We start from the raw sequence: 16,536 nt of genomic DNA on the forward strand, positions 1-16,536 counted from the left end.
CTAAAGTGGTAGATGGTTTCGTATTAAATCAGGGATTAAGCAGGGTTGCGTTCTATCCCCGTTTATATGGATCATTTTGATGGCCTTTGTCTTAAAAAGCACAGGAAGAGCAAAAGGAACAACAGGGAATCAAATGGGGAAATAAATCTCTCCTGGACTTGGATTATGGACTTGGACTTGGATGGTTTAAACATCCTAGATGAAAGTTTTATCAAAATGAATGAACTTTTAAAGCTTTTGCAAGTTCAGGGTGAAAGAATATGTTTGAAAATTAATGTTAAGAAGACTAAGTCGCTAAGGTTAGAAATAAGTAAAGGTGAAAAGGTGATGATGGATAACGAGAAGATCGATCCAAGTGGACAGCTTCACTTACCTAGGTAGTACTATTAGTAAAGACGGTGAGTGAATTGAAGACGGTAAAAGTAGAATAGCCAAGACCCAGGTTTTTTTTTTTTTCAAAGTTGAAAAAGTTTGGAAGAATAGTCAGACAAGTTTGCGAACCAAAATTAGAATGATGGAAGCTACAGTGATGGCAGTGGTCAAGTATGATTCTGAAGTCAGGGTAATCAGAAAAACGGTGAAGATATTATAGATGTATTAAAGTACGGATTGTTTTGGGGTAACGGTAGGCTGTATGAACTGACTAACGGTATCCCAAACAGTAGGCTGTATGAAAAGTGTGATTCAGTCCCGCTTTCTAGGGCTATAATGAAAGAAAGGTTGAGATGGCTGGGGCACGTTTTGCGGATGAAGGATGAAAGATTCCCAAAGATTGTTCTTTTTGGCCAACCGTCTAGGGCCGTCCCCGGTTGGGGTAGGAGGATGTCACACGAAAACAGGTCGTCCCCGGTTGGGGTAGGAGGATGTCACACGAAAAGATTTAAGGGAAATGGGAACTTCCTGGGAGGGTGTAAAGAAGGATTTGAATAGATGGGGTGGAAGAGGAGCGTGCGTAGCTGTGTTGGCCTCAGCCGGCTTGGTGCTGCAGTGAGTGTTAGTAGTAGTAGTAATTCCAATGTTATAATTTTCGTTTTGATCCGGCACCATTTTTTCAGGCTATTTTTCGAAACTCCGATACATTTGTTTTTGAAATAACATTTTACTGTTAAGACTAATCGAGATAGTAGTACCATTCATGAATGACCAAGAAATGGTAATTTGTTCTCACATACCAGCTTTTTTTAAAACGCTTTTTTTTAAATTTTTGGTAGCTATGGGCCGTGGTTAGCCTTTGCTAGGTTGTAGCTACCGCTGCAACCATGGTTAGAGCTCTTCTTGCTTCAACATTAATCTTTGTATTATCTATTTAGTCTCGAAAAAACAGGATATCTTAACACTCAATATATTTTGGTACTGTAAATTTTCCTAATAATTTTGCTGCGTGACATTTTAAATTTATTAGAGCTTTATTATACTTGCGTCATAAAATCTATCTCCGGGGCACATTAGCTAAGGCCACATAAGCTAAGGAATTAGATGTATTTAATTTTCCTTATATACCTTTTCAAAGGCTTAGAAAAATAATGATTGACTATAAATCAAGTTTGTTTTTGTTCAAAATCTTCAAGAAGCAGTAACATCCTGGAATTCAATTATGCGTTGAAACTACATGAATAATAAGAGGGTAAACAACTACTTTCAAGACTAGCTTTTATCTTCTAAGGGAACTAGTAGAACAAGATGAATACAACTTTCAGGAATAAGCCCAGTTTGATTATCTGGAAATCTCTGGAAGTTTAATTCACCAAGATCAACTTCTTACCTTTAAAATATAAAAAAAAAAAAATTGTCCAGAAAGCGATTATTTACGCTTATTAAATTTAATAGGTAGCACTTCCAAAAATTTGATTATTTTTTATTTTTTATTTATTAATATAGACTATTAACAAAAAACTTAACAAAATTTGGTCGTTTAGAAAAGTTCCCTGCCGCAGTTTTGAATGCTAAACTACGAAACTCAATTGTAATAAATTAAAAAAAGGAACAAAAAAACAAACAAATTATCAACATTTTGATGAAGAAAAAATTGCTAGAATTTATGAAGATTTATAGAATTGCTAGAATTTAATAATAGATGAAGAAAAAAAGCCTGACAGAGTATTTATTAGCCAAAACCAGTTTGTACGGACCACTTGGAAAAATAGAGAAAAGCAGAAGGTAAAAGCAAAAGCAAAAAGCAGACTAAAATATTAAATAGCAAAAAGCAAAATAGCAAAAAGAAGACTAAAATGTAATAATATTTGTAATATGTAATATAATATGTAATAATAATAGTAATAATGTAATATTAGTATATAATGAAATAATGTAAATATATAATGTAATAGTAATAGTAAATAATGTAATAATAATATGTAATAATAAAATGTACATAGCAAAAGCAAAATAGCAAAAAGCAGACTAAAATGTAATAATAAAATTACCTTCAGAGGCGTTGCTTGTTAACCTCCTTCGGGATACATTGATAGCTACAAACAAAACAAGATAATTAGTAGGGACAAGAAAAGAAATTAAACAGAAAAACAAAACGGAAGACGGTTTAAGTTTATGTAAATAATTCATTAGCATTTGCGTTCAAATTGAAGAAAAAATCGCTGTTTGTCTGACCTGATTTTTCAGTGTAAAAATTGTAATAGTAACAAGACGACCACATAAAAAAAAGGGCAAAACAAGAAAAAAATCAGAGAATATTAAACGAAATATACCAATTGGCTTTGAAAACCGAAATTTTATAATTCTCAGAATCTAGCCAGACTTTTCGAAAATATAACGTTAAAGTACCAAGGACATTAAAATAAAACCATTGTTTGCTCACTAGACCCTTCTTTGGCACATTTCCAAAGACTTTTCCAAAAAATTTTCCAAAAAAAATTCTATCGTTTGCTTCAAAATTATGTAGTAGGCCTACCTAGGGCAATACCACATATTCGTCAGTGTTGTCAATGCTGTACCATGAAAATAAATGAGCAAAACTGATTAGTTAAAATTTGGCAACGTTTTTTGTATGTAAAAATTCAAACATAAGCAATTTGTTGAAAACCAAAGAATTTCGAAGGAATATTAAACCTTCTTAAACCGTTTTGTGCCGTTTTTTTTGCTTATTTTTGCTGATTTTTATCGCACGTTTTGTGTTCTTTTTCTTTGCCCCCACTACTACCAACAATCACAAAACTACACATGGAGATCTGTTTCATCAACATTAATTAAAAAAAACTTTCCGAAAAATAAGTTTTTCAAAGAAAAGTAAAGGCTATTTTAAACTTAAGCTCAGGAGATACAAATACCTTTTAAGGTTCAAACTCAAAACGACCAGAAATTACTATTAAAGAATAACTTAAACCCAAAAACGAACAGAAATTAAATAAACAATCCTAGCAAAAACATACAACAAGTAATAATATAAATGAATAAATAGATCTTAAAGCGAGTAATGCTTAGATTGAATATGAATGTCAAGCTTAAAACGAAAAAAAAAATTTTGCTATTGAAGCATAAATGAAACTTAAAAGAAACAGAAATTAAATAAACAATCAATGCAAAAAAACATATAATAGATATTAATATAAATTAATAAATAAATATTAAAATAAGTGAAACTTAAATTGAATATGCAAATCAAGCTTGAAACGAACAAAAATCACCACAAACACGAGTTTGGGTATGACCTTCTTCTCTCACTGTAAAAGTCTAAAACCTGCTGCGTCATTGGATCTTTACTGAAAAGCAATTTTATGACAAATATTTTTTTTACTTAATATTGAAAATAAACATTAAAATTATAGTAGCATTTTGAACTGATGAGCTTTCAGCAATTAATATCATACATCAAACATTCAGTTTAATTTATTAGCTCTTTTTAAAGTTGTTAAAGACGAATATAGTTTCCCTACAAACAAGAGTTTGGATACTGCCTCCTTTCCTAACTATGAATAAAAACCAAAAGCTTACTGCGTCATTGGCGCTTAACTGAAAACGGATTACATTACAAATATTTTCTTTTCCAGTTCTTACAGCATTGAAAATAAAAATGCAATTACAGTGAAATAAATTCTTGGACTGATGGATCTTTCAACAATTAATATCATTATACATCGAATATTAATTTTGATGTTGTTTATACTTTCCAATACTGTTAAAGACGAATACATTTTACAGTAAAGAGCCAATGACCCAGTAGGTTTTAGACTTTTACAGTGAGAGAAGGAGGTCATACCCAAACTCTTGTTTGTAGTGGTTTTTTTTCTTTTCAAGCTTGATTTGCATATTCAATTTAAGTTTCACTTATTTTAATGTTTATTTATTAATTTACATTAATATCTATTATATGTTTGTTTGCATTGATCGTTTATTCAATTTCTGTTTGTTTTAAGTTTCATTTATACTTTAATAGCAAAATATTTGTTTTCGTTTTAAGCTTGATTTTCATATTCAATCTAAGCATTACTCTCTTGAAGATCTTCATTTATATTATTACTTGTTATATATTTTTGCTATTATTGTTTATTTAATTTCTGCTCGTTTTGGGTTTCATTTATTCTTTAATAGTAATTTCTGGTCGTTTTGAGTTTGAACCTTAAAAGGTATTTGTATCTGCTGAGCTTAAGTTTAAAATGGCCTTTACTTTTCTTTGAAAAACTTATTTTTCGCAATTTGTTTTTAATTAATTTTTGTTTGCTTTTGATTGCAAAAAAATTCAAGTTTTGACAAATTCCTCATTTCAAAGTCAAACTATCAAAAAAAATCAAATATTCACAAAAATATCAAAACTGGTACCAAAGTAACAATGCATAAGTCAAAAAATGGGACTTTATCAACCCAGGAGTTTCTATTATCAGGTGTTTGATCTGCTTTTAGCGCAACTGCCATATAAACATTTTATCGTTCGGACGTGTGAGGAAAGGGCTTGGGGGGACTAGACTAAGTTTTGATTTCCTTCGACTCTTTGAAAGTGACATAAACTTTTTAATTTCAATCAAATGAGCCCTCTCTGAAGTTTATACGAGTATCACTTCTATAAAAACCATAAATATCCCCAGAGTATAAATTACAACGCATGTCCATGGGCCCTGGGGGGTTGTGTTGACCCCGGAGTTTTAATATGTGATGGTTGAACTATTTTTCATAAAATGGTCACCTGAAATTTTTCGATACACCCAAAGGCCTGGAGGGCGGGAGGGGCTAGTTGCCCTCTGATCTTTTTTCACTCTGAGAAAATGAACTACAACTTTTAATTTCCATTCAAATGAACCCTCTCTGAAGTTTGTACGAGAATACCTTCCATAAGACCCATATATGCCCCCAGAGCAATACTTACAACACCTGCCCGGGCCCGGGGGGGGGGGGGGTGTGAGCACAGGAGTTTTCCTTATCTGATCTTTGAACTATTTTTAACGAAATGACCATACGTAAATGAGTTTTTGTTATATTATCTTTGAACTATTTTTAACAAAATAGCTACCTCAATTTTTTTATCAGAAGTATTTGGGGAAAAAGGGCTGGGGGGGGGCAGTTGCCCTCTGATCACTTTTGACTCTTAAATAGGGCACTAGAACTCTCGATTTCCAATCGAATGAGCCCCCTTTGAAGTTAATACGACGACCCCTTCTATATGAAGTGCCGCTGGGAAAAAAATAAATGGAGTGTGGCGGGAGGCTAGCTGCCCTCCAATCTGTTTTGACTCTTAAAAAGTGAATTACAACTATCAATTTCCAATCAAATGAGCCCTCTAGGAATTTTATACGAGCATCCCTTCCATAACAACCATATATACCCCCAGGGCATAACTTACAACGCCTACCCCAGGGCCCTGGGGGGCTTTGTCGACACCGGAGTTTTTTGTTATCAGAATTTTGAACTATTTTTTAACAAAATGTCTATCTCAAAATTTTTATCTGATACATTTAGGGCGTGAAGGAGGAGGAGGGGGGGGGCTAGTTGCTCTCCGATCTCTTTTGACTCTTAAAAAGTGAACAAGAATTTTCAATTTCAAATCAAATGAGTCCTCTCCGAAGTTTATACGAGCATCCCTTCCATAAGAACTATATATGCCCCTAGAGCATTACTCATGACGCCTGCCTCTGGGCCCTGGCGGGTTCCGTCTACACAGGATTTTTTCTTATCTGACCTTTGAACTATTTTTAATCAAAAGGCTATTATAAAAATTTTATCGGATGGGTTTGGGAAAAAAGCGTGTGTGGAAGGAGGGGCTAGTTGGCCTCGGCTATTTTTTGACTCTTAAAAATTGAACTAGAACTTTCAATTTCTTATCAAATGAGCCCCCTCTGAAGTTTATACGAGCATCCTTTTCATAAGAACCATATAGACCCCCATGACAGCACTTACACCGCCTTTCCCCCGGGCTCTGGGGGGCGTTTTTGTTTTCTAAATTTTGTGCAATTTCCAAAAAACTGACGATCTCAAAACTTAGAGCGGACAGGTTTTGAGAAAAAAGGGCTTGGGGGGGGGGCTAGTTTAACTCTCTTGACTCTTAAAAAGTGAGCTCGAACTTTGAATATCCAATCAAATAAGCCCTCTCTGAAGTTTATACGAGAATCCCTTTCATACGAACAATATATGCCCCAGGGCATAACTTACAACGCCTGCTCCAGGGCCCTGGGGGGCTGTGACGACACCTGAGTTTTTGTTATCTGACTTTTGAGAAATTTTTAACTTAATGGCTATCTCAAAATTTTTAAAGGCCACATTTGGGGAGAAGGGTCATGGGGGGGGGGGCTATTTGCCCTCCAATTTCTTTTGACTTTAAAGAACTTAACTGGAACTTTTAATTTCCAATCAAATGAGCCATCTAAATTTTTTACGAGCATCCCTTCAATAAAAACCATATATTCCTCCAGGCAATAACTTACAACACCTGCCCTCGGGCCCTGGGGGGCTGTGTTGACCCCTGAGTTTTCGGTATATGGTCTTTGAACTGTTTAAAAAAGACGATCTCACAGTTCTTATCGGATGGGTTTGAGGAAAATAGAGCGTAGAGGCGGGGGGACTAGGTTCCATCTAATCTCTTTTGGCTCTTAAAAAGTGAACTAGAACTTTCAGTTTCCAATCAAATGATCCCTCTTTGAAGTTAATACAAGCATCCCTTCCATAAGACCCATTTGTTCCCCCAGGGCATAACTTACAACGCTTGCCCCCGGGCCCTGGTGGGTTGTGTCGACACCGGAATTGTTGTTATATGATCTTTGAAGTTTTTTTAACAAAATAACCATCTTAGAATGTTTATTGGATGCATTTGGGGGTGAGGGGGGGGTGGGGGGAGCTGGCTACCCTCCAATATCTTTTGACGCTTAAAAAGTGAACTAGAAATTTCAATTTCCAATCAAATGAGCCCTCTCTGAAGTTTATATGAGCATTCATTCCATAAGAACCATATATTCCCTCAGGACGTAACTTTTAACCCTTGCTCCTGAACACTGGTGGGGGGGGATGTCGTGCTCAAACATATAATTTACAGAAATTTCAACTACGTTCAACAAAATGGCTAAATCAATATTTTGATTGGACAAGTTTGGGGAAATGGTGGGCATGGAAGGGGTGTCAGTTGCCTTAGAATCACTTTCGACAATTAAAAAGGGAACTAGCCATTTACATTTCCAATCGAATGAGCCCTTTCTGAAGTTTCTACGACAACGTTGTCTAAACAAAACCTTATATGCCCTCAGGGCATAACTTACAACCCTTGCCCTGAGGGCTGTGGGGGAGTTGTCATCCTCAAAGACCTAATTTCCAGAACTTAAAACTACGTTAAATAAAATGGCTGTCTCAAAATTTTGATTGGATGTGTTTGGGGGAATGGTGGGCGTGACGAGGGGGTTTAGTTGCCCTCAAATCACTTTCGACTATTAAAAAGGGCACTAGCCCTTTGATTTTCCAATCAAATTGTTCTTTTTTGAAATTTCTACGACAACGCCTTCTATAAAAACCTTATATGCCCCCAGGGTACAACTTAAAACCCTTGCCTTGAGGGTTGTGGGGGAGTGTCCTCAAAAACATTTTTTCTATCTGGAAATCAACTATGCTGAACAAAATGGATATCTAAAACTTTTGCTTGGATGTGTTTGGGGGAAGGATGGGCGTGGGGGGGGGCTAGTTGCCCTCCAATCACTTTCCACTATTAAAACGGGCATTAGCCTTTTGAATTTCCAATCGAATGATCCTTTTTTGAAGTTTATACGACAACGTTCTATAAAACTTTATATGCCCCCAGGGCATAACTTAAAACCCTTGACCCGAGGGTTGTGGGGGAGTGTCCTCCTCAAAAACTAATTTTGCATCTGGAAATCAAATACTCGGAACAAAACGGATGTCACACAAATTTAAGTGGATGTGTTTGGGGAAACGAGGGGCATGGGGGGTGGGCTAGTTGCCCTCCAATCACTTTCGACTATTAAAAAGGCACTAGCCCTTTGAATTTCCAATCGAATGCGCCTTTTATGGCTATCTCAAAATTTTGATTGGAATTGTTTGGGGAAATAATGGGCGTAGGGGGGGGGGGGAGCGAGTTGCCCACCAATAACTTTCGACTATTAAAAAGGGAACTAGAACTCTCGATTTCCAATCGAGTGAGCCCCTTTTGAAGTTTCTACGACGACCCCTTCCATATGAAGTGCCTCTGGAAAATAATAATAATAAATAATAAAAGATTGGAGCCGTATGGCCTTTACTATAGGCAACACTATAGCGTTGCCTCCGATATAAGTTCCCGATTTAAGACCTATATGGTTGTGTAGGTTTTAACTTAACTAATTAAAACAATCAAATATCATTTTTACTGTCCTTGGTATTTTAAATAGAGCGAAAAAAAACAGAAAAGAAAGCTAGAGAAAATTGGGTGAGTAAGTCTGATACATAAAAACTAATACTCAATCGTCAAGAGTACCAATGACCGGAGGAAAGCCTCTGGAAAGACTAAATAAGCAATATTTGAGGAGGGTAGCCCGTTTGCAACCAGAATAAAAAGAAGCCTATGTTTGCTTTTATTGTCTTAAAAAAAAGAAGAAAAGATTATGACTTTTAAAGGTCCAAAGGCTCACAACACATAGCTTTACGAAATTAAGATTATTACATGTTATTTTTCCTGTCCAGGAAAAAAAAGGTGGAGGTAATGTGAGGAAGCGACGTAGCCAAAAGGAGGGTTGTGGAGCTCACATCCGACCTGTTAATATGAAGTTTCAGACAAATATATGCTTTTTAGTTAAATAAAGGTTAAAACCCACTTTTTTCTTATTTGGACCCGTCTCGAGATAAAATCCTGGCTAAGTCGGTGACGTGAATTTGTCTTTAATTAGAAAAAGAGATGAAGACAAGACAAATTAGAATGGTGGAGTATTAATTAGCTTTGTTAATCATGGTGGAATAATTAATTTTGCTGTTTCTCCAAAAATTAAGTAGAAACTTTTCAAGTGACTCTTCTCCATCACCATTTTTTTCGAAATATTGTTGATCAGCATATCCAAATTATTATTATATTATATTACTACCCGCAAGTTCTAAAAATAACTTTAAGACAAGGTAAGAAATGAAGTCCTACTGGGTTTTCCGTCAATTCGAAGAACTGTCGTAACCCAACCAATAGACTCAGGTTTATTCCCCAAGGTATTATCAACAAGATTCAAAAATGTACTTGCTCTAAACAGTTCGAAAGTGCCTCATCTTTATTTCCCCATAAAGACATCCCATTGGCAGGAAGCACGATTTTTTGTGTCTCTCTTTTCACCTTATAAATTTATTTTTACAATTTATTATTCTCAATAGATAGCAAGCAAAAAGACAGCTGTCACCAACAATCTGTTAGTAACCTGTTCGTTGGCCTTGCCAGTGTCATCGGTGTTACGAGGATAAATGGATCAATATAGCTGAAGAAATAAAGGAAGACTTTCGGGACCAAACTTCGACTGACAAAGCTGCTTTGAGCAAAGAGGCATCACTTGCTTCAGGTGTCTCAGATCATATTGAAGAGACTGGTATTTGAGGTACGTCTTCATTAATAGGAAAAACATGACCAGAAAAATCTTTGACTGAATTTGCAACAAACCCCCGAGGCAAAAGCAAAAGCAAATAATAAACAGCAAAGCAATGAAAATGAAAAATGATTAGAAGGGTAAAGAATCAGAACTTTAGAGTGAGGAGTAAAAAGCTTGAAGAAGTAAATATATGAAATTGTATGAGACTAGAAGTCCCTAAAATGGCGGCGCCGACTACTTTGAGGTTTTCTTGGCATTGCGTGTAAATTGCTTAAGTTCTCTATATCTCTTCTCAATCAGGAAAGTTGACACAACTTGAATACAAAGGCTAATAAGTGGTCTACTTTCTAATCCAACCCTGAAAAAGGATCATTTGGATCTTTTCAACATACTACATTGAACAGCCAAATGCGGCATATGAGGCATGTGTCCCTGCTGATGACCAACTGTGGAGTGGTTTGGGAGGCCATTGGCCAAATTTGCTTCTCAGCAGACAAGATCTAGAATACACTCCCGGAAACAGGTCGAGTCCTGGGCATTCTCAATGTCCTCAAGTTATGGAGTTTCACTATTTCTAAATGAGCACGAGAACTGTTTCTTTAGAGTATTACCAATAAAACATTCCGTTCCATTTATTCTCTGACCAAACCCTTATCTTTGCCTAATAAAAGAAACTCTAACAGCCCACCGGGACTGCAAGTCCCATGTCCATTATTATAGATTCCAGTCGGAACTTTTGAGTCCCGCAAATTCTATTCAGTTAGTTTGTTATTTTGAGGCAAAAAAAAAAAATATCAAATTTGGGTACAAGCCTAGAGAACTAACTGGAAAGAAGGAAGCATGTTAAGAAAACAATTCTTGCTTCGTAGTATGCCATAGTTAACGCATTTTGCATGCAGCTAACCTTTATCTTCACTTATTTCACTGGCTGTCCAATTTTTCTATAAAATTAATCAATTTTTCGCAATATCCTTTGTTTAATTTTGAAAAGTCTGCTAAAGGCAAAAGTGTCAACTCAAGAATTTGGCCGTTTTTCTGAAAAAAGCCCCTCTATACTTTTTTTTTCATAGAATTGTCTTTAGCCAATATTTTTTTCATGAATTTTGTGTTAACGCCACTGCATTTAACGTCCTCTAGAAACAAATTTTGTTAAGGGGACTGTTTCAAGGATGATTCAAAACTGAAGAAAAGCTACTACAAAAAATGATAAATATAAGAGGAAAATTGGAAAAACAGTGAAATAAGTGAAGTAAAGGTTAGCTGCATAAAAAATGTGTTAACTACGATTATTCTGCATATTATAAAGTAAGAACTGTTTTCTTAACATGTTTCCTTCTCTCCAGTTAGTTCTCTAGGCTTATACCCAAATTTGGTATCAGTTTTTATTTTCACCCGAGGAAATTAAGCTCACTGATCACAGAAAAATCGATGTTTGGTCTCGAAAGGAAATTCTTTCCTCCACCTATCTCCTTGAGAACGAGATGGAATAGACATTGAGTCCTTTGTTATTCACGAAAAAGAGAAAAACTTTAGCACAACTGCTAGCATGCAAAAAGGAAACAAAGTGATAAGAGCCGAGCAAAGCTAATCTAATCACCGTGCTAAATTAATCACAGAAAATGAAAGATATTACGAATATTAGTCTAATTTTTAGATCACAGAAAAACTGCTACTTTCGCTTAGATGGTAAATATTTTCCCCTAGCTGAAAAAACACCCTCTCTGGCTTGGTTATTTACAAAAATAGGGAAAAATTAAATTGAATTAAAATAAAAATAAAATTAAAAATAAAATTAATTACAAATAATTAATTAAAATTAAATTAAAGTAAGTAAATTTAAAATATATGCCACCAGAAAACAGCATACTACACGTAAACAAAGCTGAACACTGTTAGGCAAGGACAGTTCACAAGGTTTTAGAGCTTTAACACAACAGGTAAAATTACCAACCTTCTATAATAAATTTTGTAGTTGACGTTGTGATTTCGCAACTGCTAGCGTGCAAAAAGGAAAAAAAGGGATAAGAGCCATGCAAAGCAATTCAATACAGCACCGTACTAAATTAAAAAAAAGGAAAGAAAAAAAAAGAATATTACTCCAATACATATCAACTAAATTGTTTCTTTTATGCAATTCTGAAGAAACCAGGCTAAAAAGTTTGAGTTGAATTAGAAAGTTGAAAGTTTAAGTAAAAACTTGATTGGCTAATCGGCTAATATTTCATAGACTTTTTTATGAGCCTTTCAAAGGCCAAATTGATCAAAGCCCCTGATTACATTTCCCAAATTTAACATCAATCTACTACTAACAACTCAAAGAATAGAATATACATAACATCACTTCTATTAATCAACTAATAATCGTTGATTAAGCTGATCTTTAAATAATCTATCACCTTCAATTTCCTCAAAAGTGTTTATGTAAAGTATAAAGTAGATTAGAAAATCCTCAATATATATTCTGAGTTTAAATGGTAATTTTATTTCATGTGTTTTTTTTTGTTTGGTTGATGTTGTTACCCGCGTAAAGCACTCCCGGCCGGGGCCAGAGCATTATATTGGCACCAGAGCTGCCATCGTGGTACAATCGTACAATCGTAAAAAACATTGAAAATAATTTACTTAAGTCAAACATACTTAGGCCCAATGCACTTAGTTTAGAACAGTGTAGAAAACTGAGTAATAAACAAGAAATAAGCAGGGTATCGAATCCCCTTGAATCTATTTCCTAATAATGCTTGGTTTCAGCCTAGATAACATCCTACATTTAGTAGGCTAGATAGATTGGTTATATTTGTGTTCAAACAACTTTGGATAAAGTTGATTAGAGAGAAAGCATAAGCCTACTTTTTGAGTTTTGGGGGTTTCAGGGTCGTATCCAGGATTTTTTTCGGGGGGAGTGGGTTCCAAATTATTCTTTAAACTCATCAAAAATGTGTTCATATTCATTTTTGTTACGTTTTTACAAGTCGGTAAAACATTTCAAGGGGGGGGGGGTCAAAACCCTAACTCAACCCTTTGGCATGGCCTTGGGGGGTTTTGATATAATGCCTTTTGAATATCCACAGTCAAAATGTGCTTTTTAAAACTCTTTGTTTGGTCAAGGATGGATTCAAACCTTGTATGCAACTGTCCAAAAATAACCCACAATAACAAAAGAAAAATAATTTATATTTTAATTTATAATTAATGATAATTTTAGAGGGCTATCGGAGGGGGTCAATTGACCCTACTCCCCTATATTTAAAGAATACCGTTTTTTAGTGTTTTCATTGATAAACTAAAAAAAAATTACGCCCCAAAATTTTGAAAAATGTATTTACCCCCCTCCTCCTATAATTTTGTGGATTGGGACCGCTGTTAACATTGTAGCAAAACAAAGTAATTAACGTGATGAAAGGGCGTATACAACAAATCTAACATAAGTAGTGTAACAATAATAAAAAAAAGTTCTTGACAATAATCCTTGAATTTTCCTATTTCGCGTCTCTTTCTTGCAATAAATTATCCGACTCATTAAAAAATTTTTTTCTCTGAAAGTTTGACACCGATATGTAGCTCTCTGGCAAGGCCGTACCCAGAAGGAGGGTTGAGGGGGTTTGAACCCCTCCCGAAATAATTTTTTGACTCGTAAAAACGTAACAAAAATGGATATAGACAAATTTTGTATGCTTTTTTTGATGGTTTTTTTTCGTGTCCACCCCCTCTGGAAAAAATCTTTGAGTAAAACTCCCTTCGAAAAAAACCCTGGGTACGGCCTTGCTCTCTGGTTAAAATTTTCTTGCTTATTTGTAAACTTTTCTTTTATAACTCCATCATATTATTATGTTTCATTTTATTGGTTCTTTCATTATTAACTCTGATTCTACTTTGTACTTAATCAGAATAAAACTAACAAGACCATCAAATACCATAGCTTAAATCAAGAAGATCACATAGTTAAGAAAGCAAAAATTGATGAGACGAAGAAACTAGAGTACTAACCGAAACCAAGCCCTTGTAAGAAAAGTCTCATTGCTTCAACGATCTTAGCTGGTTGCTCTTCTAATACCATACTGCAATCCTGAATCTGAAAACACAAATAATTAAATACCCTTAAACAAGTAGAGAGAGAGAGAGAGAGAGAGAGAGAGAGAGAGAGAGAGAGAGAGAGAGAGAGAGAGAGAGAGAGAGAGAGAGAGAGAGAGAGAGAGAGAGAGAGAGAGAGAGGGCGGGGAGAGAAAGAGAGAGAGAGGGAGAGAGAGAGAGAGAGAGAGAGAAAGAGAGAGAGGGGGAGAGAGAGAGAAAGAGACAGAGAGAGAGAGAGAGAGAGAGAGAGAGAGAGAGAGAGAGAGAGAGAGAGAGAGAGAGAGAGAGAAAGAAAGAGAGAGAGAGTGGGAGAGAGAGAGAGAGGGAAGAGAGAGAGAGAGAGGGGAGAGAGAGAGGGGGGAGAGAAAGAGAGAGAGAGGGGGAGAGAGAGAGGGGGAAAGAAAGAAAGAGAGAGGGAGAGAGAGAGAGAGAGAGAGAGAGAGAGAGAGAGAGAGAGAGAGAGAGAGAGAGAGAGAGAGAGAGAGAGAGAGAGAGAGAGAGAGAGAGAGAGAGAGAGAGAGAGAGAGAGAGAGAGAGAGAGAGAGAGAGAGAGAGAGAGAGAGAGAGAGAGAGAGAGAGAGAGAGAGAGAGAGAGAGAGAGAGAGAGAGAGAGAGAGAGAGAGAGAGAGAGAGAGAGAGAGAGAGAGAGAGAGAGAGAGAGAGAGAGAGAGAGAGAGAGAGAGAGAGAAAAAGAGAGAGGGAGAAAGAGAGAGAGAGAGAAAAAGAGACAGAGAGAAAGGGAAAGAGAGAGAGGGGGAGGGAGGGAGAAGGAGAGAGGTAAAGAGAGACTGAGAGAGAGACAGAGAGAGAGTGAGAGAGATAGAGAGAGAGAGAGAGAGAGAGAGAGAGAGAGAGAGAGAGAGGGGGAGAGAGAGGGAGAGAGAGAGGGAGAGAGAGAGCTCCATAGCTGCATGTGGCTCATTAGTCCCTTAAGTAAGGCTCTGACAAAAATGTCCACGGAAGGCACAATAATATTTTCATTAAAAAAAAAACTAATTAAAAAAAAAATTATATCTTATTTTGGTTGATTAAAATTTTTCTATAATCTGGAACATGTATAATTTTTTGTTTAAGTTAAAAAAAAATTAAGAACAAAGCATATATTCTGAAAAGAATTAAAGAGTTATTATCGTCTTCCAAAACCATTCAAGATACAGCAATTAAAATCTGTTCGAATATAAAAACACAGCATATGGAAGACCTGAAATTGTTTTCGGCATTATCAATAGCAGTTGACAAGTTGTGACATAAATGATACAGCACAAGTTTAAAACTTTTTGTCTCATCCAGGCCCCAAAGAAGAGCTTCTTGGATTATTACCACTCAAAGGTCAGACACGTGAGAAGATATCGCGATTACTGTAATTGAGTGTATGGATGAATATCATATTACCCAGGATTAAATTTGTGTTGATTTCAACAGTTGGGCCAAAAGTATGACCTGCGTAAGAAAAAGTGTTTGTTGCTTTTTTTAAAAAAAAAAAAAAAAATAATAATCACGAGATACTTCTTTACCATTGTATCATTCATCAAGAAGCGCTTCGCGTGCAAACATTCCCGGAAGAAATTTGTAAATTTATGGAATTAGTGATTACAATTATCAACTCCATTTTCATCGCTAATTCAAAGATTTTACGTTTAAAATGGAGAGTGAGTACGCTGATCTTCTGCTAACCTAACCTGTCTTGATGCAACCTAGGCAACCTACTGCAAAATACTTGATAACTTCAATTCAGCTAATTTTGAATTGAAGCTACCGTATTTTGCAGTAGGTTGTATAGGTTGCATCAAGACGCTGGGTAATTGTAGACAGAGAAAAGCCAAGACAGATAGTCCAAGTAATTGAGAGGCAAATTTTTAAATGGCTTGGGCACGGGTAAATGGCAGGAGTATGCATGGTTTCTCTTATTGGAAACATATACATGATACGCTGCTTATCAAGAGGGGACGTTCCAAAACGTTTCGCATTCCTTTTTCCAGAAATAAAGCATTTCTCCTTGAGAAGGGCGTTCAATGTCAAGAACTAACCGACGAATAGTGGATCCAAAACTTTTATTTCATGGTAGTTGTTACGTCTCATCTAAATCAACTTAATCGTAAACTACAGGGGAAAGAAACTTAATTTTTTCGATGCTAGAAGAAGCAATAAAATTCGAAAAAAATATCTATTTTTGCTCAGGATATTGAAAGGGAAACATTACTTTGTGTTCCGAGCCTTGTTTTTTTGTTCCTTGTTCCGAGAACTTGTTTTTTCATTGAATTGCTGATCATTTTTTAAATAATACTGGGGGATCCGGTGCCCCCTTCACAGGAATGTCCCTTCCCCCATGAAAATTTCCTTCCACATAACCCCATCCCCCGACCCCCCAACCAGAAAAAATCCTTCCTGAAAACGTCTGTATAATTCCCAATAACCAAAACTATATGTAAACAATGGGCAAAGTTCATAACTTGCAGCCCTTCCCCGGGGACGGTGGGCGGCTATATTG

The 16,536-nt window shown here is 35.9% G+C and overlaps 1 protein-coding gene across 7 annotated transcripts in view; it reads right to left on the reverse strand.

Moving 5' to 3' along the window:
• The window catches only part of LOC148947921 (protein NDRG3-like), a 230,895-nt gene that overhangs the window by 19,828 nt on the left and 194,531 nt on the right, over positions 1–16,536 (reverse strand). For 3 of the 7 annotated variants that reach the window (XM_089095556.1, XM_089095558.1, XM_089095563.1), the window contains 2 exons: positions 13,965–14,049; positions 2,424–2,468 (listed from right to left, as the gene is read on the reverse strand). In XM_089095556.1, the coding sequence (XP_088951682.1) occupies positions 2,424–2,468; positions 13,965–14,049 (130 nt within the window). Of the gene's footprint in view, positions 1–2,423; positions 2,469–11,931; positions 11,976–13,964; positions 14,050–16,536 lie in introns of all 7 variants that reach the window. The other 4 variants (XM_089095562.1, XM_089095561.1, XM_089095560.1 and 1 more) reach the window with 2 other exon arrangements.

The sequence above is a fragment of the Artemia sp. Qi Xiang Cuo genome, chromosome 10 (assembly GCF_049724085.1).
Source record: "Artemia sp. Qi Xiang Cuo chromosome 10, ASM4972408v1, whole genome shotgun sequence".
NCBI classification, from domain to species: domain Eukaryota; kingdom Metazoa; phylum Arthropoda; class Branchiopoda; order Anostraca; family Artemiidae; genus Artemia; species Artemia sp. Qi Xiang Cuo.